This window comes from Agelaius tricolor, unplaced genomic scaffold, assembly GCF_023055355.1.
Source record: "Agelaius tricolor isolate 1412-34295 unplaced genomic scaffold, bAgeTri1.0.p SCAF_19, whole genome shotgun sequence".
NCBI lineage: Eukaryota > Metazoa > Chordata > Aves > Passeriformes > Icteridae > Agelaius > Agelaius tricolor.
The window spans coordinates 5,143,040-5,161,290 of NW_027269279.1; the positions used below are offsets into that span (position 1 = coordinate 5,143,040).

General features: G+C 53.6%; 3 protein-coding genes across 12 annotated transcripts in view; 2 read left to right on the forward strand and 1 right to left on the reverse strand.

The window, feature by feature from the left end:
• Window positions 1-14,248, reverse strand: MAFK (MAF bZIP transcription factor K). 4 transcript variants are annotated; one of them, XM_071443984.1, is made up of 3 exons: window positions 14,106-14,248; window positions 6,032-6,111; window positions 1-4,839 (listed from the first exon to the last, which is right to left on the reverse strand). In XM_071443984.1, exons 2-3 carry the CDS (start codon window positions 6,065-6,067, stop codon window positions 4,405-4,407), a joined length of 471 nt encoding a protein of 156 aa, XP_071300085.1. In that variant the 5' UTR covers window positions 6,068-6,111; window positions 14,106-14,248; the 3' UTR covers window positions 1-4,404. The 4 variants fall into 4 exon arrangements, with proteins under 4 accessions (XP_071300085.1, XP_071300089.1, XP_071300086.1 ...); XM_071443988.1 differs by lacking the exon at window positions 14,106-14,248 and adding an exon at window positions 13,010-13,102; XM_071443985.1 differs by lacking the exon at window positions 14,106-14,248 and adding an exon at window positions 10,229-10,650.
• On the forward strand, window positions 6,886-15,590 carry LOC139598372 (formin-2-like). Its single transcript, XM_071444693.1, has 6 exons — window positions 6,886-7,104; window positions 8,038-8,161; window positions 8,380-8,494; window positions 13,141-13,416; window positions 13,503-14,422; window positions 15,577-15,590. The coding sequence occupies exons 1-6, from the start codon at window positions 6,886-6,888 to the stop codon at window positions 15,588-15,590; spliced, it is 1,668 nt and encodes a 555-aa protein (XP_071300794.1).
• Window positions 12,358-18,251, forward strand: part of LOC139598063 (lysosomal alpha-glucosidase-like) — a 15,902-nt gene continuing 10,008 nt past the window's right edge. Inside the window, exon 1 of one of the 7 annotated variants that reach the window (XM_071443973.1) lies at window positions 12,358-12,462. Coding sequence is in view for 1 of the 7 variants with exons in the window: in XM_071443971.1 (XP_071300072.1) it covers window positions 17,420-17,442 (23 nt within the window). In the remaining 6 variants the exon portion in view is untranslated. The other 6 variants (XM_071443971.1, XM_071443972.1, XM_071443977.1 and 3 more) reach the window with 6 other exon arrangements.

Consider the following 18,251-nt stretch of genomic DNA (forward strand, 5'->3'; position numbering starts at 1 on the left):
TGAAACCAGAAAATGCTTTATTGGAAAGGTACAAAAAAACCAGTCACTGCAGCTAAATTTACAGCAATAAATTACGTTGTGGCTGTCAAGAGAAGTAATGGACACATACACAGGGCTATTCGCCTTACAAACAGGAATCCACATTGCTTGGTATATCAATAATTTATTTTATAATAAAAAAGCAGCACAAAAATAAATATTGAAATGAAATTACTGAGTAACCACAGAGGATAGAATGAGCTGGTGATAAAAAACAACTTAAAACAGAAGACTTCTATCATTAAAAAAATGAAAGCAAGTATCCACCATCTACGGAAACACCCCAGCAGACTGAAATACAGACGAAGGAAAACAAATCCACATTACAAAAGTTTTTCGGTTTTGTTTTGTTTCTTTTTTTTTTTCCGTTTTTTTTTCTTTTTTTCCTTTTTTTTTTTTTTAAATAAAAACAATCATGACAATGAAGTTTAAATGATTCGAGAGAGAAAAAACTGCCACCTTCTCCTCCTCCCCGGGTCTGAGCCATCCCGTGGCACAGCTCACATCCGCCCCAGCCCAGTGCCAGCGCCTCGTCCCTCCCACTGTCCCGGAGCTGCCGTGGCACCCAGGTCTCTGCAATTTGTGGTCTCCTCCTGGCAGATGTAGAGCTGGGCAGGAGCAGAGATGCTGCCTTGTTTCAAAGGGATCTGGAGCTGCCCTGGAGGGAAAGGTTCCCCACTCCCAACAGAGAGCACAGCAAACACGTCTACGAGAACAGAGGAGTCCCTTCCCGACGCCTTCGTCTTCTCCTGCCTCCCACCCAGCCTCGCCTCCCGCGTCACACTACGGATGGGGAGCAACCAAAGAAAGGCCAGGCCCAGGGGAAGAGGATCCCAGCACCCAAAAATCAGATCCCCCGCTCCTCCTCAGCAGGGTCGGGGGGACAAACTAAGAGGGGCAGGGAAGGGAGCCATCCAAAGTACTGCAGCAGAGAAACGCGGGAGGTGCGGCTGCGGGACGCGTCCCACGCCGCCAGCTCCCCGTGCCCCGCTCACCCTGGGTGTCAGGCTGGCAAGTGCAGGACGGAGAGAAAAAAAAAACAAACAAAACAAAACAAAAAAATTAAAACACAACAGAAACAAACCGAACCCCAGAGGAATGCAACGCGACAACCCCAAGCTGGAGGGCCCTCCAGGGAGGAGGGTGGAGGAGCTGGGTCTCCAACGCGATCAACAGCTTTCGGGTCATTCCTCCCTCCACGTTACCTTGCAATTCTGATCCCTCTGTGGAAGTTTAGCCAGGACATTTCATTCTCCTCCAGGTCACCACCCAGGGAGCCCTGGACTGGCAATTTCTTTTAATAAAGATTTACAGTATCAAACTTGGAAAAAAAATTATTTTTTTTCTTTTTTACGAAAAATCTGTACGATAAAATGTATATAATTATATATTTATATATATATTTCTCTCTCTTTAAATATTTCCACGTGGTCCTTATGGATATCCAATATGGATTACCTACCATGGCTATGGTATCAACAGCTTTAACAACACCCAGGCCTCTTGTTCTTTATCGAGTGACCAGAGATTTAAGTGCCTACCAGCACTAAACTAGCAATCACTTGGACAAGCCTTTGGCACCCTTCCAAGAACTGGAAAAAAAAGAAATACTTGGCCACAAGGGAAGTGCCACATAAAGATATGTTTCTCAACTCATTCCAACAGCAAGAAGACCCCAGGAACAAAGTTCAACCTCTGTCCCCTTCAGTGAGACAGGTCTGATTTCCCCGGAGGGGTGTCAAGGGCAGCCAGAGGGTGTTCCTATCTAGCCAGGAATGTTATGGAGCTCTGGAGCTGTTTTAAAGACTGGAAGCATTTGGGCATTTTCAAGTCAACTGGCCTTTTTCAATAAAGTTTTCATTTAAAGCCCCAACAGTGCCAGGAGTCTCCATTTTGCCTGTTTTTGGAGGCACCTGTAAGGTCTGGGAAAGTGTCCAATGTCTGTGAGCTGGAGAACATGAGAGGACCAGGAAATGACCGTAACATCTTTCTCTTCCTCAGCTTCTGCTGTGGGAGTCAATAACTGGTACTGATACACAGGACATCGATCTGCCTGTTTGGAGATAGGGAGGGAATGGAGGAGAAATGAGGTAACACTAAGTGCCATCCAAACTCTACGTGTTGGAAAATCACTTGAAGGAAACTTCCTGCTCCCCTCCAAAACGCGTGGATCTGGCAGGGGGAACGAGCCTTCAGGAAGCATTTCACTGACACCCTTTCTGGCTCAGTAAAGTCACGGATGTCGATGTTGGGGACTGAATGAGAACCAAGTCTGAGGTTTCTCTTTTCATTAACCTATTTCACAAAGGATCCTCCTGGGAAATCCAGAGACTCCGATGACAAGGTGAAAAAAAAAAGAAAAAGCAAGCTAACAACTTTTTCCAAAGACAAGTAGGGCTTCACTAAATTTCTAGCAACTTACTGCCATTCAAGGCAAGACAAAGCCTCAAACAACAAATTATACAGGGTGTCATATGCCAGTTCACTGTCCTCTTTCCAACAACGGTAGCACTTGATTATTCTCTTTCAGTCCAAACCACTTATGAATTATCCGTGATCTTTGTTCCAGAGCCCAAATTCTCTAAGCTCTTCTCCTCATCTTAAAAACCTCAGCAATCTCATTCTTTTCTCACCTGCATGACAACAGGCATCGTCCATTCCATAAGTCTCTGACCTGCCCTACAAAACACACAGTCCCTTCCCTTTCCTACTTCAAGAAGAAAAAAAAACAACAACAAAACACACAAACACCAACATAGCTATTTTTTTTTTTTTACAGTGACCTGGAAACATTCATTGTTCATCACTGCTGCGTGACAGCAGAATCTCTCCTTTCAGCTTCCCAAATCCTGCCCACTGCCAAGCCAGAAATCCCTCTCCCAAACCACTGCTCAGAGCCAAACAAACGACTTCTCCATCCCAATTCTTCTGTCCCCTACACGCACATTGATTTTCCATCCTGCCCTCATTATAACTCACCCACTTGCAAGAGAAAGCATCAAGTTTCAGGGTCACATTCACACAGGTTATCTGAACACTGAGGGTTGTTCACTGTACTCTTTGGATCCCAAATCCAGCATCTGACGTGCTGTGGAGAGGGAAAGACTCTTCCAAGCTCCCATCTGACCTCCCCACAGCCCTTTTCTGATCACCAAGGACTGGTGAGCACAGCTCTCCAGCTAAGGATGCTCATTGCTAACATACAAATGCTTTTGTCAAAGAAGAGACTCTAAACTTCTCTCCTCCTGGCTGAATGCTATTGCCCTCTAGTTACAGTTCAGTGCTTTAAAAACATCCTTCCAACATCCTCTGCACAAACCCTTTCTCGCAGTGCTGATCCCAGCAGAACTGTCCCACCTTCTCTCCCAGCCAATTCTGCCTCCACCAGTAATACATGCAGCATTTTTCCTCCTCATCTCCCCTTCTCCTCCTCACCACACTGCTCTTCACAGCATTTACTGTGCCTCCCTCCCTTCAGCTTCAGGTAACCCAGGAAAAAAAAAGCTGCTACTTCAAGACTGCGGATCATTTGGAAGAAATAAACTGCATAAATATACCCAATTCACAGGCACACCTTTGGGAAGGAGCTATCAGGAAACTTGGGCTTGGAATAAAGGAGGCTGCAATGTAGTTTTTTTTACAGGCCACACAGGTAATGGGGCATATTAAAATATGTAAAATATATATTTTTCCATATTTTAACAGCATGGATTGAAAACAAAAGGTTATTCTTAATGGGTGTGGTCAGACCCAAGCATTTATCTCCATCATCCTCCCACTCCCATCCACTGTTAGCAGGATGAAATCAAACCCAGAAAGCCTATATTCCTGCCCTCATAATATCAGGTGGAAGTGGAGAAGGTAGGGGAGACCCTTCTTACAAGGAGTAGGAGGCCACTAAAGGAAACTCTTTTTCCTATACATTCATCTCACATGATGATTTCTACGGTCCATATGTTTCCTGGCTCTTGAGCATCATTCACGAAGACTCCGGAGGCTCCTCAGGTATCTTCTCCCAGCTGGAAAGCTGCCCACAGCTGAGAGGGGTTTGTGGAGGCAGAGGGAAGGAGGAAGCAGATCTTGCAATTTGTACTGCATACAGAGCTCAAATCCTGGACACGAGAGGTTGATGGAGCCACTGAGTCCAGACAGAAGCAGCCAGTTAAGTTCCCTTTGTAGGAACCCTTTGGGTTTGTTTGTTTTTCTCTTTTCTTTTTTTTTTTTTAATATTCTTCTGTTTTTTTGCACTTTTGGAAGAGACTTCTTAAAATGCCAATTCTTGACGTGACCAAGGACTCCGGAACAATGCATAAGAGCCTTATCCCCTCCCCTCTGAAAGGCTGCTAGTTCCCCCCACCGAGAGCACTAGGAGGCTGCTGAAAAGGGCACAGAACTGGATGAGATTTCGGCTGATTTCACGATGGTGATGACACTGGTGGTGGCAACTTTGGTCGGGGTAATAGGCCCTCGCGCCACAGTACGAGCAAAGGTCTGGAGTGCTTCGTACTTGGAGCGCAAGGCATCCAGCTCTAGCTTCATGCTGCTGTTTTCTCTGGCCAGCTTCTCCACCTCTTGCTGCAGCTCAACCCGCTGCCTCTCGAGCTCCTCTTTCTGAGTCACACGCTTGATGCGGCAGCTGGCAGCGTAGCCCCGGTTCTTGAGCGTGCGCCTCCGCTGCTTCAGACGGATGACCTCCTCTTTGGTGAGACCCCTCAGGTGCTGGTTCAGCTCCCGTACGGACATTGACACGAGTTCATCATCACTCAGCACTGGGGCATTCTCTCCTGACTCCTCCTTTACCTGCAAATACCAACAGCACAGGGGTAGCAGCAACCCGATGGTGAGCGGGTGGTCTGGGCAGCAGAAGGAGAAAAGGCCACCCCTCAGCAACGTGACTTCCCTACCTGGGAAATACTCCTGATGGGCTGTGGAGAGCACAAACTCCACTAAAACATCTGGGTTAAACATGGCAGAGATCTGAGCACTGCAGTTGTCTGGGTTTGGGTCACCCTCTTAGGTCACAGATCTTTACACACCCAGTGGGAACCCAACAGCAAGATTTTCAAGGGGATAAATGTAGAGTCAGCTGAAGCCTTTTTTTGTGAAGTCCTTTGTCAGGACCTGGAATTCATAATGAATGCTAAAGATGACACCTTATCCCAGCATTATGCTGGGACACCAGTGCAGCATCTCAAAAGCAGAATAGCTGCTTCTGTGCAGGGCTTAATTCAGCATTTTATGGTTTTTCGTTGAAGATTGCTCATTTGAGTTGTGAACAAAACCAACCATGCTTGGCTTCAAGGACAGCCCGATTTGGTTTTGCTGGGGCACAGCATGTAGTAACTGAAGTTACATGAGAAAAACCACCAAGTCCTTGCCCGTTCCTCAAGCACATTTGCCACCACCATTATTTTCAGAATCACAAAATCGTTTAGGCTGAAAAACACCATCAATATCACTGAACACAGAACTTTTAGGACACCATCCTTTTGTCTTTTCAGAGACCGCAGGACATATGGAATGAAGAGCCAAAACACTAGAAAGAAATTTCAACCATGCATGAACAGCCCAGGCAGAGACCACCATCAGGCTGGTAAGTCTGAGGCATTTACTGTCTCATGGATCTGGGAGACAGCAGCTGAAAAAGTCCCTTGCCCAGTGCCTCCTAATCCTGAGAGTAAAAGCAGCTCATTGCAAAGACTGGGAGCACTGGTTTCAGGATGCTGCCAATTCCTCCTGTAGTCAGAAGTCTCTTGGGTAGCTGCTGAGATATGCCAGCCTCCATGCCACCCCAGAGACTTCAGGCCTCTTTCTGGGTAATGCCAGTATTCTTCTACCCTAACCTTTCCTGTAAACAGTGGGAAATTGTACCAGCACCCATTTCTAAGAGTCTCTGGGAATGAAAAAGGAACAGTCACGTAGGAGCAGCACGGCACAGCTCTGTGACAGCCTCCCCAGCCACCCAGCACCACCCACTCAGCCTCTTCCCTACCTTTAATGCCTTGTTCGGTTTGGGATTAGTCGTCATAACCTGAGCACAGTCTTCCGGACAAAACTGCTCAGAAATTGCAACTGGAAAAACAAAACAAGGTTTCCAGGTTAATCACAGAGACGAGGGCAGGATGAAGATACCCAACACACGGCCCAAACCCCCAAATCAACCGCCATTAAAAGAAATAAGCACAGAGTTGTTTGAAGCACTGGGATGGATTCAGATATCATTTACCCTATTCAGATAAGAGCAAGAGAAATTTGTGTTGACAAGTGCATTGCTTTTTAACAGCCAGACCTCGTATTTTGCTGTTAACCACGCTAAGATGCAGCAGAGAAGACAGGGCAGGGAGGAAAGAAGGACACCCACATTCATCTGTAAACAAGAGTCACACTAAGCATCACGCACCACCTTGCCATGTGCCACCCCTTCCCAAGGGGAGAATGGAGCGTGGCCTCCGAGGCCCCGTCACTGGCTCACCTCCCTCTGGAGGCATCCCAGACGCTCCAAATGGCCTATTAGGGACTGAATTACGAGTTACCTCTGCTCATAAAAGGCACTGAAAAGCCACAAGACAACAACTCCCTTCATCCTCATTTTGATGATTATTAGCTCGGCTCCAAATTGAGCCAGCAACCCAGAGAGAAGCTGCCTGGTTTGTAACCTGCTTCCAGCGCTGTCCCCACCCAAAGGAGATGCTACCAGAAAACCCAAACAACAGAAACAAAAGCCCCCCCAACAACAAAGCCAGGAAGGAGTTCACCTCTCCCAACACACCAAGACTGTTGCTTCCCAATCCTCCAGCCCCAGACTGCAAGATCAGACCTGCTTGATGTTTCTAGTGACGTGGAGGCATGTCCATCCACAGCCAGCCCATCCCCTGCCGTGACACTGCCCTTCACTCTCACCTTAGCCACGACTACACCCCTCCGAGCAGCGCCCTGCAGAAAATCCACCTGTCTGCACCTCCACCCAACCCCTTCACCCCACGGTCTGATGGTACCTACCCCGAGAGAGGCACCAGCAGCCGTGCCACCATCACAGCCTCTGCTATGGCTCCCCAGAGGGGAGGGGTGAGGCGCTGGTGCCCCCGACACAGGGCGGCTTCGAGGGCTGCACACCCGCGGCACCGCAGAGCTCCTGTCTGGCGGGAGTCCTCTGTCTCCCCCCACCTTCTCCTGCCCAGCCCAAACCCTCCCCATTTCCACGTCTGCATCGTGTCACACATCCTAATCATTCATGAAAAATCCAGCCAAAGCATCCCAAGCATGATTCCCTTCTGATAGTTGCCATGGTGACCTTGGGAAAGTAGCCAACCCGGAGACAGTCGCCATGGAAACAGAGAAGCCCAAAAGCAATAATGACTTCAGGTCATGTCTGTGCAAAGACATCACGAGGTCGTCGGAGAGTAAACAAACTCATTCATATCTGCAAACAGGGGTGGCGGGATTTGGGGGGGTGCAAAGGTGGGGTGTGGGGACCAGTGGGAGCTGAGTGGGTGAAGGTGCTGGCTCAGCCCGTGCTGCTGTCACTTGAATTTTATCAGTCAAGGCACCTCATCATCACACGACTTACATAAAAATCAAGATGAAGAGCAGGAGGGGGAAAAAATAATCCTGTAATTGCAGAGCTGCAAGATACTATCCTAGATATTAGGGAGTGTATTTAGGCGCCTCCTCTATTTTTAAGCCTGAGACAGCACAGCTCTCCATGTCTGGAGGAGGGACAAGGACAGCCGCACAGCACACAAGCCAAGATGCTCCGTGATGAATGGACCACTTACAGCAACTGGTGTGCGCTGCATTTTCTAGAGCATCAGCGAGTCCTTCCCTGCTCTCCTCCAGCACTGAGCCCCACCCCGGGCACACCTCCAGCCACAGCCGCCCCTTGTCTCGCCAGGACAGCAGGAATGGGCAGGGCACGGGCCAGGGGGGCGACTCCCAGCCCCCCCTGAGCTGCCTGCGACAGACGGGGATGCGCCCACCCTCTATCTGCGCGCTCTTCAGAGCACCGTCTCCTGCGAGCGCAGGCACCTCTCCAGACCCCAGCGCTGCCCTTGCACCGTCCATCGCTTCCCCTCCACACCAGGCATTTGCTGCCCACCCCTACCTCCCGGCCGGAGCCGCAGACGTAGGCACTGGCAGGCGGGGCGGGGGGGAAGGAAAAAGCTCCTTGTCTTGGCCAGGAGGTCTCGGAGCTGAGGAGCGCAGAGGCGCTGCCAGTGCGGAGAGGAAAGGGCCGGCAGCCCCCTCCCTGCAGAGGCGCAGCCGGGCCGCAGGCAGTTGGTGCCATAGTTATGCAGTGAGTCACCAGCTGTTTACAGAGTTTGAGCGCTCACATTCCCACAGCATCAGAAACTCTTCCTTCCCTCGGCGGCATCCCCCCCTCCCGCGCCGCCCCCATCCCTACAAGGGAAGGGGCGCACTGGCCGCTGGCCGCGCTGCGAACGCCGGAAAAGGAAAGGCAAAAAGGAGGGGGAGGCCGACGAGAGCCCCGTCACACCCAGCGAGTGCACAAAAAGCCTTTTGATCCTCACCCAGCGCGTCTTCAAAGCGTTTCGTGCGCCAGCCGATGGAAAAACTGAACGCGGCCGCTTGGCCGCGCGGAGATGGAAAGAAATGTAAAGTATCATGGAAAACAAGAGGCGAGGGGTGAGGTTGCCTCCACTGGGGGTCAGCGTGAGGGCTCACCTGCCACCCTGAGCAGTGCTCCAGCTCTGAGTGATGAAACCCTGCTGGTCACCTGTTGCTCCATGTCACCAAAGCAACAGCTCCTTACCCTGCACATTCCTCAGAGGACAGCACAGGCGCTTGGCTCGGAGTCTTCCACTGCACACCTGTCTCCCCCCACACCAAAACACCCTGGATGGGCCAGCATCCCTCAGATATAGGCTGGGATCCACCCTACTGCACCAGGGGCCATGGCCAGAGCTGCTGCTGACACAGATTAACGAGGAGGTTCAAGGCACCATCAGGAATTGTGATGCCAGACCCTCTTAAAACAGGGGTGGGAGACTGTGGGCTGGCCTGACCCAAAGGGCAAGATTTCACAGAGCAAGTAGAAACACTCAAACATGCTCAAGTCAGATATGAGTGCAAGGGTGAGTCTTATCTCTGCACTAGGTGAAGACACAGGTGTGGTCTGGGCTTCACTCGAAACCGATACAGCAACACTCGCAATCCTCACCAGCAGTCCTCCAGAGCCTTGGGCCTCATCCTATCTACCAAATCCTTCCCATCAGGATTAGTTGGGACTATTCAGCTACCAGCAAGAAGACACTAAAAATCAGCATGTCATCTCCCTTACATTTGTTACTTACAAAGCAAAACCCCGCAATGAAATCATAAACCACTCTGCAAACAAGTCATACCCAGCAGCGTTCCCTAAACATGCTGCACAGGGGTCTTCTGGGACCCTGCCTGCGATTTGATTATTAGAACCCTTTTAGTCTTTACCCTACTCCTGCCCTTCTTTCCTTAATTGCATTTGCTGCATCACATCTAAAATTAGGAGCTCAGCTTTTTGGAACAAGCACCGCGCTACATCCCTGCTCTGTAAGCAGTACGACACATTCTGAATGCCACATCAATAAAGCAGCAAGTAGTATTACACCAACTGTGAGGGGAAAAAGCTTTTCCAGAGCTGCTCCACGCTCGTATTTACAGCAAGTGTTTTGACTGTGGGTTACATAAAGAGCCCTTGTAATTCTGCAATAAAGTTACCCATTGACAGCCTTGCCAACGCCCTCTCCCTCTCTCAGACAGCTCCTGTGCCTCCTGCAGCATCCTCCCAAAAACCTGGAAGTCTCCAGCTGACATCCTAAGTCTGACAGTCTCAGCTTAGAGCATCTAGAGATCTCAGTTCCTTTGCTTTGAAAGGGAAAGGCAGCAGAAAGCCTGACTCAGGCAGAGGTAGGACAGAGCTTTCCACTCAAGGCTTGCAATTAAGAAAGAAAACATGCCAGAGTGAGATTTCAGACTTTCCACGCTACAGGGCTTTCCAAGCACGTTACACATTAAGGAATTACTATAAAATCACTGCCGACACCCAACAACTGCAGATGAACTTGAATTTTAAAACTCTTTCTACACCGAAAGACAACCCCGGCCACAAGACGAGTGCCTGGCAGACAGCCCTGCTGGTGTTTAGCCTCCATCCTCACACAGACAGAGCAAACTGAAAACATGCAAGCCTCACCTTCCGCCAGGCCAGCGACGACTTCCCGAGGGCAGAAAAACAGCGCAAGGTTCAAGCAGTGACAGGGATCTCTGCCATCACGTCTCAATTCGGCACCGACAGCTACGCAGGGAACACTCTACTCGTTCCCAAATGCAGCCATTTAAATCCTAGGCAGCTGTTTAAATTTCTCGTTTATCCTCAAGTTGTTCCCAGCTCCAGAGCGCCAGCCAAACGGATGTGCCTATCCCGGGTAACATCTGAGCTGACAGGTGAAGGCAACTACAGATGCTTAAATCCTCATCGCCGTGCCTCTGCCGCTCGGAGGCACGACACGGATTTCCAGCACATTGCAGCATGGTAGGCAGAGCACCATCCCTCTTCCCATCACTCAAAAAGCCATTCTCCTGCTCTGACAACCTTCACACATCCTGTAAGGCAGACTGACGCTTGTCACTCATTTGTAATGAGAGCGGGGAGGGACGGGCTGGTGGTGTGAATCAGAGAGTAGAGAAGCATATGCGAGGCAATATATTTGACATGAAGGGAGAGAAGACACAAGGAGGGGGTGAGTCACTGTTTACTGTTCTAGAGGAGCTCCACGCAGCCCTCGCCCAGCTGGCCAGCTTTCCATTTCCCTTATGGATCAGAACCAGCATCCAGCAGCAAAGGGGAGATTCAGGAACCTTCAGAGCACATTTGAGAGCTGCCAGGACAGAGCTCTCTGAGGCGCTCTCTGGGGAAGCCTGGACATGGATCAGACAGTCTTCAGTGCTTTGGTAAACAACCTAGTCAGAAGCTGCAAAGAGCCTGTGGTTAGGGAGCAGGGATACAGAGCACCAGGCGGGTACGTCTGTGTGTCACCTCTGAAACTTCATGGAGGAGGAGGCTGAAGGGGAAAGGTATGCGACAGCCAGCCCTGGTACTGACAAGCTTACAGCACTTTTTCCATCACGTGCTTGTAAAACACGGTGACAGAGATATACTGGAATTACACCTCAGCATCACCAGCCCAGAGATGCAGCTCCCCAGCTGGACAAGCTGAGCCACCAAGCAACAAATAACTTGCTCGGATGCACAGCCAGACCCTGGGGCAGAACTGGGATTCCTAACTTTGCTGCTCCTGACCCCAAGTGCCAGCCATCAAGTCAGAGATCTTCACTAACTTTAATAATGGAACATAGCATCGCTATTTGGCGTCCTGCAATATTGCAAAGCAGTGGGATCCACTATGCAGCCTGTCCCTCAACTCAGGAGCACAGTGCCAGGGTAATTGCTCTCATTACTGCCTTCCCCCAGCCCTTGTGCTGATGGTCACAGAGCACTGCATCACTTGTGCTTGCTTCATGCTTGGAAGACTCTCTGCCCAAGTTTGAAGATAGCCTCAAACAATAGCTGAGACAGAAGTGGAAATTGCCTGTTCATCTCTACAGGGTGCTGAGCCTGAAACTTCCTGATAATTGAAAGTGCTAGCACCACTCAAGTATTTCACAGCTGGATGTTTACAAAAATGATCAGCGAGTGAGCTTATCCCGCAAACCCCGACTGCCGCAGGGGCCAGCGCTCCCAGCTGTCCTTTCTTCGCTTCCCAAACATCTCATACAGCTAGAGATTTTCAATACCAAATCCTGCAGCACATTCCATGCCATTAATCATCTTCCAATGCTGATGGAAATCAGAGGGTATCAAGCTGATCTGTATTTTTCCCTTTCAGGAGGCACACAGCAGTACTGAACTCCACGCCGCAACAGATTGCTGAAGCAGGCGACGGCGCAGAAATGACATAAAACATGACAAAGCATGCTGTCCTTGACAGGCAAGCAGGGGAAAAAAAAATAAAAAACCCAACAAATTTCTACCTCTGGTTCAGAAACAGTTGTGAAGCAAGGCAAGAAGCTGGCGCAATACAGCCAGGAACACTTAACAGGGCTCAAAGCCCTGTCAAGCTCAGAGCGTGCAGAAGCGGGCAGGGTGTCCTGACGGCCAGAGTCACCGTGTGCCCAACCTTGCGGCAAGTGCATTGAAACCCTAGGCAGCCGCAGGTCCGGCAGCCCGGCCGGGCGGGAGCAGAGTTAACTCCGGGGCCGCGCAGCCCTGCCTGCCATTGGGCAGCCGCGGCGTCCATCAGCCCGAGGAAGTGACTGAAGGCTTGGGGAAGGGCTCTCCGCAGGCAGCACCGCGGACACACACGGAAGGAGAGGGGGGAAAGAGCGGAGGAACGCGCGCTGCTTTCATCAGTGAGAAAAAGCCACCAGGTAAAGTCATTCGCTGCTAGAACCCCGACGGCACCAGGCGCTGGGCTGGGGCGCTGGGCTGCGTCCGCCACAGGGCTCACAAAAACTGAAAGTGCAAGAAAAAGGCGTGCAGCTTTTCAGGGAAACACCACTTTGCTCTCACTGGCTCCCTCCACCTTCCGCAGTCCCAGCTCAGCTTTAGGCACGCTGGCAAAGGAGGGGGCGGCCAGGTGAAAGCGAAAATGGAGGCCTTTCCCTTTTCTGTAACAACTTTGCCCAAAGGGGGCTCGTTCCTAATTTGAGACCTCATGGCCTGCTTTCAGCAGAATCTGTAAAATAAATCCTCCACGGAGAAACCCACGAGGGAGGGGAGCGGGCTCTCAGCCCGAGGAAGAGGAGGAAGGAAACAGACCCTGACACACTGTGAGAGTTTGGAGATTTCAGTTCCCGTCGCTCGTGGCCTGGATGTTTCCCCACCTTATGCCGCTGCCGTCACGGGGAGGCTGAAGAGGTTCCCCCCACCCACCTCCTCACTTCTGATTAAATCCCCAAGGCGTCCCGCACCCACCAGACAGTCACGCGGCATGCCCGCTCCCGGAATGTCACCGTCCCCTTTCCTCCCACGGCCAGTCCTGGGCGGCCGCAGAGCACCCCGCTTGCAGGGCGGCCCCATGCACACGCATCCCTCCCTCCCCACAGGCTCCGGGACCAGCCCGAACACACCACGCACCTCTCCCTCTTTCCACCCGACCAGCAGCTGTGCTCAGCAGAGATAAGCCCCCCACCCGCCGCAGCCCTGACCCCCCAGCCCATCCGACAGGCAGCGACGCGCCCGCCTGGCATTTCCCGGTGGCGGCGGCTGCTCCTGCCCGATAACCCGGGGCGGACAGCGGATCACGAAGCCGCCACCACGCCCGGCCAGCGCCGCACGCCGCGGCCACGCTGCCCGGCCCCGGCTGCGCCCCGGCTCCCTCCGTACTACAAAAGCTGCTATTTTTAGTCGGCGGAGCGCGCGGCGTCACAACAGGTTTCCTCACATGTATTTTAAGAGCCATTCAAAGGCAGAGGCAGGCAGCGCGCTCATCCTCGGGGGGAAGAAAAATAACAACAAGAGACAGGGAAAGCATCACCCCGGCAAACACCCAGGGGACCCCCCAGCCCCGTGTCCCCGAGGGTGCGGGGGCGCTGCCAGCCCCGTCCCACGGGGGTTCAGCGGTGCCGGCTCCGCACCGCTGGTGCGAGGTGACAGGGAAGCTGTGGCGGCGGGGCCGTCGCGCCTCCGCCCCGCGGGGGCTTCGGGGGCCGCTCGGCGGGGGCGGGCGGCGCTCCCCGAGCCCCCTCCCGCTCCCGCACGGCGGGGCCGCCGCCGCCCGCCCCGAGCCCCCCGCCGGGCCCCACGTGCGCGCCCGGCCCGGCCCGGCCCGGTGCGAGGGGCGGCGGCACCACGTGCCCGGCGCGGTGGTGACTCAGCACTTTTACCCCCGCCGCCCCGCCCGCCCGCGCCCAACCGGACCCGACCGGACCGAGCGGGAGCCGGGCCGGAGCCGGGCCGAGCCGCCCCTTCCCCCGCGATCGAGCGGCAACGCGCGGCCACCCCCCCTTCCCGGCTCCGACCCACCCCCCCGCCCCCGCCCCCTCCGCGCCGCGCCCGGGCGGCTCCTCACCTGCGTGCCGGCGGGAGCGCCCCGTGGCGGGGGCGGCGGCGGGGGCGGCGGGGGCGCGGGGGCGGCGGCGGGGGCGCTGCGCGGCTCCCTCCTCCCTCCCTGCCAGCGAGTCCCGCGGACAACAACAAGCGCGGGGCGGCCGCCTCCCCCCCGCCGCGCCGCCGACCAACCAGCGCCCCCGCCGCTTCCGGCATGGCGCGTCACCGCGCGCGTCACCGCCCGGCCCGGCCCGCCCGCCGCGTCACCCCGGGACCGCCCGCGCCGTTCATTCATGGGCGAGGGCGCGGGACGGGCGGGGCGCCGCCCGCTGCCGGCACGTAGTCGCCCCCCTTCATCCCCGTCCCCGTCCTTGTTCTCATCCTGGTCCCCATCCCTCCTTCATCTCCATCTTTCTCCCCGTCCTCACCCTGGTCCTGATTCCTCTATTATGCCCCCTTCATGCCCATCCTCATCCGCGTCTCCTCTACACCACGCCCCGTGCCCCCGCCCCGCTGCGGGGCTCACCCCTCTCCGACAGCTCCCGACCGCTCGGATCAGTCCCGATGGCGGGGGCGCAGCGTGGCTGGGGGTTTTGCACGCTCACACACGGGTGCGTTTTATGGAATCATAGAATGCTTGGTTAGGGAGGGACCTTAAAGCTCATCGCGATTCAACCCCCCTGCCATGGGCAGGGACACCTTCCACTAGACGAGGTTGCTCCAAACCCCATCTAAATTGGCCTTGAACACCTCCAGGGATGTGGCATCCACAACTTTTCTGTGCAACCTGTGCCAGTGCCTCACCACCCTCATGGAAAAGATTTTTTCCTGACGTCTAAACTAAACCTGCTCTTTGTCAGTTTTAAACCATTACCTCTTGTCCTGCCACCACATGCCCTGGTCAAAAGTTCCCCTTTAGCTTTCTTGCAGGCTCCCTTCAGACAAAGATGGCAATAAGATCTCCCTGAAGCCTTCTCTTGTCCAGGCTGAGCAATCCCAATTCTCTCCTTTCCTCATAGGAGAGGTGTTCCATCCCTCTAATCAATTTGGTGGCCTCCTCTGGACTCTCTCCAACAGCTTCATGTCCTTCCTGTGCTGAGGACCCCAGAGCTGGACCCAGCACTGCAGGTGGGGTCTCACAGAGCACAGCAAAGGGGTAGAATCACTTCCCTTGACCTGCTGGCCCCTCTGCTTTTGGTGCGGCCCAGGACACGGTTAGCTTTCTAGGCTGCAAGCACTTTGTTAGCTCATATCCAGCCTCTCATCCACCAGCACCCCCAAATCCTTGGAAGGGCTGCTCTTGATCCTTTCATCCCCCAGTCTGGATTAATACCAGGAGTTACCCTGACCCAGGTGCAGCACCAGCACTTGGCCTTGTTGCAGGGCAAATGATGATGGGGAAACGTGTCCTGGGCATCCCAATGCTCTTGGGAGGACTCGCTTGTTCCCTGGGCTGCTTGAGGTGGCCACTGACCAGCCTTGTCCTCCACCAGCTGTGGACCTGTGAACTGCCTGTCCTGCAGCACCCTGAGCTTTGCAGCAGGGCCAAATCCTGCCCAGGGTTGGATTCTCAACCCAATCTTTGCACTTTCCTCATGCAGTTGTGTGAGCTGCTAAACACAGCACCCTGACCTCAATGGTGTGAACAGCATTTTGGATCCTGGGGACATCCAACAATCATGATAATGCATCAAAAAATATAATAACACAGGCAATTGACTAAACCAAACTGCCTCCATCTCAGCTGGGCTTGTTTTGATTTTTCTGTGTCCATAACAATGTTGGGAAGTCTGTGTCAGCCCCGTGCAGCTTGTGCTTTCCAGCCTTGGGGCCAAATACTGGAGCAGCTCTAAGGGCCACAACTGAGGCTGTGAGTAAGATCCCATCTTTTTCCCTGATGCCTTTGAACAACACAAGCTGCAAAACACAGGGAGCCTCATACCTGGCACAGCCCCATGGATCTGGGCAGCCAGAGCAAGGTTTAGTGAATGCACCTCCCTGATGTTAAGAAATCCCTATTTATCATTGGAACTGAGCTAATGAGGTTGGCTAAAGCTCCCAGGTGATGGGTGGCATGAAGCTGCTGTCCAGTGTAGCTGCAGCAGCTTTGGCCTTCACCTCTCCCAGATTTGCAGGCACTGGTTGAAATCCTGCACTGGGTGCTGGGACAGGGTGAGCTAAGGGCTGGAGGACAGATTTCAGCCATCACTGTGGTCTCCACTGATGCCTCAGAGGTTTGTCTCCAGATCTCTTTCCATCCAGGAAGGTTCTAGTGGCTCAGAGAGCCAAGATGAGCAAGGAGAGGGATGCTGGGTGTGGGAGCCTTTGGGGCCACTGAAGTCCCCAACACAGCCACCTACTCCTTGTGCTCTCTCTGAGTGGTGATAACTAAGAGTGGTCAGAGCCATGCTAAATCATCCAGGGTTTATCCCTGAGACATCCACGAGATGTTGATCCTCAAGGACCACCAGGAGGGATGGGCTGGCTGCATCCTGGACGGGGGTTTCGCCCTCTGTGGTGACAACCCTGCACATGGAGCTCACCAGAACTGAGGTATTTCCCCCTGTTTTTACAACAACATGGGCTTTGACAGATCACATAGAGCAGGAGGGGAGCAACTGTGTCACCTGAAATTCTGTTTCTGGATGAATTGCCTTGTTCACAACAGGTTACTTTTCGTTTTCATTCCCTGGGGAAAGTACCTCTGCTCCAAAGGTCTGTTTTCATTTGCTGCTGAACTTTAGACAGCGGTGGCCTTCAATAGTAAACAAGGAGGAGCTCTCTAGTCCCTCGAAAAGTGGGAAAGCCTGGGCAGTACACACACTTGTTAAGCAAGTGAAGAGGAGTGCATGGACCTCTGGTGAAAACTTGGGTGGAGAAAGGTTCTGGGATGTGTGAGGTTTTGTGAGTCTGGCCCAAAACACACTCAGCATCACGATTCCCTGAAGCCACCGAGCAGAGATAAAGTACTCTCACTCTATAAGGGGGCACAAAGGTTTAGTCACCTAAATAGAGGTTTAGAACACCTAAACAGAGGTGTTCATTCTTTGGGTTTTGACATCCTGCGTGCATCAACTGTGGAAAAACCTAAAAAACCCGTACTCTAGACACAAATATTAAAAATAAAATTTAAAAACAGCACCCAACGCGGAAGAGCGAGCGGAGGAGGGGCGTGTGGGGATGCGCTGCTACTAGAGAGGCGCGGTAGGAGCCGGCCGAGCCGCTCGTCGGGTGTTTACGGCGGGGCCGGCGGAGCCGCAGCGCCGGGAGCGCTGCCCGTGCCCTGCCCGCTGCCCGTGCCCTGCCCGCTGCCCGTGCCCGCTGCCCGCAGCCACAATGTCAAGAGGACACACGTGTATGTAAGCGCCGGCACGGCCGGAGCGGGGCCCGCAGGCGGGCAGGGGCTGCCGGGGCGCGCCGCTGCCCGGGGACGCTCCGGCTGTGCCCCCCTTGGGCCGTGTGTCCCCCCGTCCGTCCGTGTGTCCCCCGGCTGTGTGTCCCCCGGCCGGCCGGGCACTGTCCCCGGTGCGTGTGGCCGTGGCGGGCAGAGGGCCCCGGGGTTCGGGAGCCGGCCGTGCCTGGGGAAGCGGCGGGCGGGTCCATAAAGCGGAGGCGCTGCCGCTCGGGGAGGTTCGCGGCCGGGTCGAGCCGTGGTGGTGGCCCGAGCTGGGAGAGGGCTGGGGACTAAATGTGTTGGTGGGGGATGGAGCCGTTTTCTGAGCCTGTGCAGGGAGGAGGGTGAGGGGAGCAGGGTCTGAATGAGAGTGAGGAGATGGAGGGAAGAAAGTTGTGTCTCTTTTTTAAGGTGCTGAGATTGCTGCCTGCAAACTTAGCATGGGGGTCTCCTTTGCTTAGAGTATGGGAGGTGTTTGCCTGAGAGGTTGTCAGGATCAGCATTTATCAGTGGAAAGCAAGGACTAATGGCATATTCCCAGCCATCCCTTGCTCAGCCCTCCTTAGGTCTAAAACCTCTGAGTCAGTGCTTTGGACGGTGATGACAGAGGATGCTCAAAGAGGATGCTCTGAGCAGAGGAATGCTCAGAGCAGAGAATGCTCCTCACCTCGGAGCTGCAGCTCTCAGCATCACAGCTCCGTTCCCACAGGAAGAACAAGCTCGGTTTTGCTTGCACCTTCCAGAAACACTGCAGCCCATTAATTCAGACCTGGG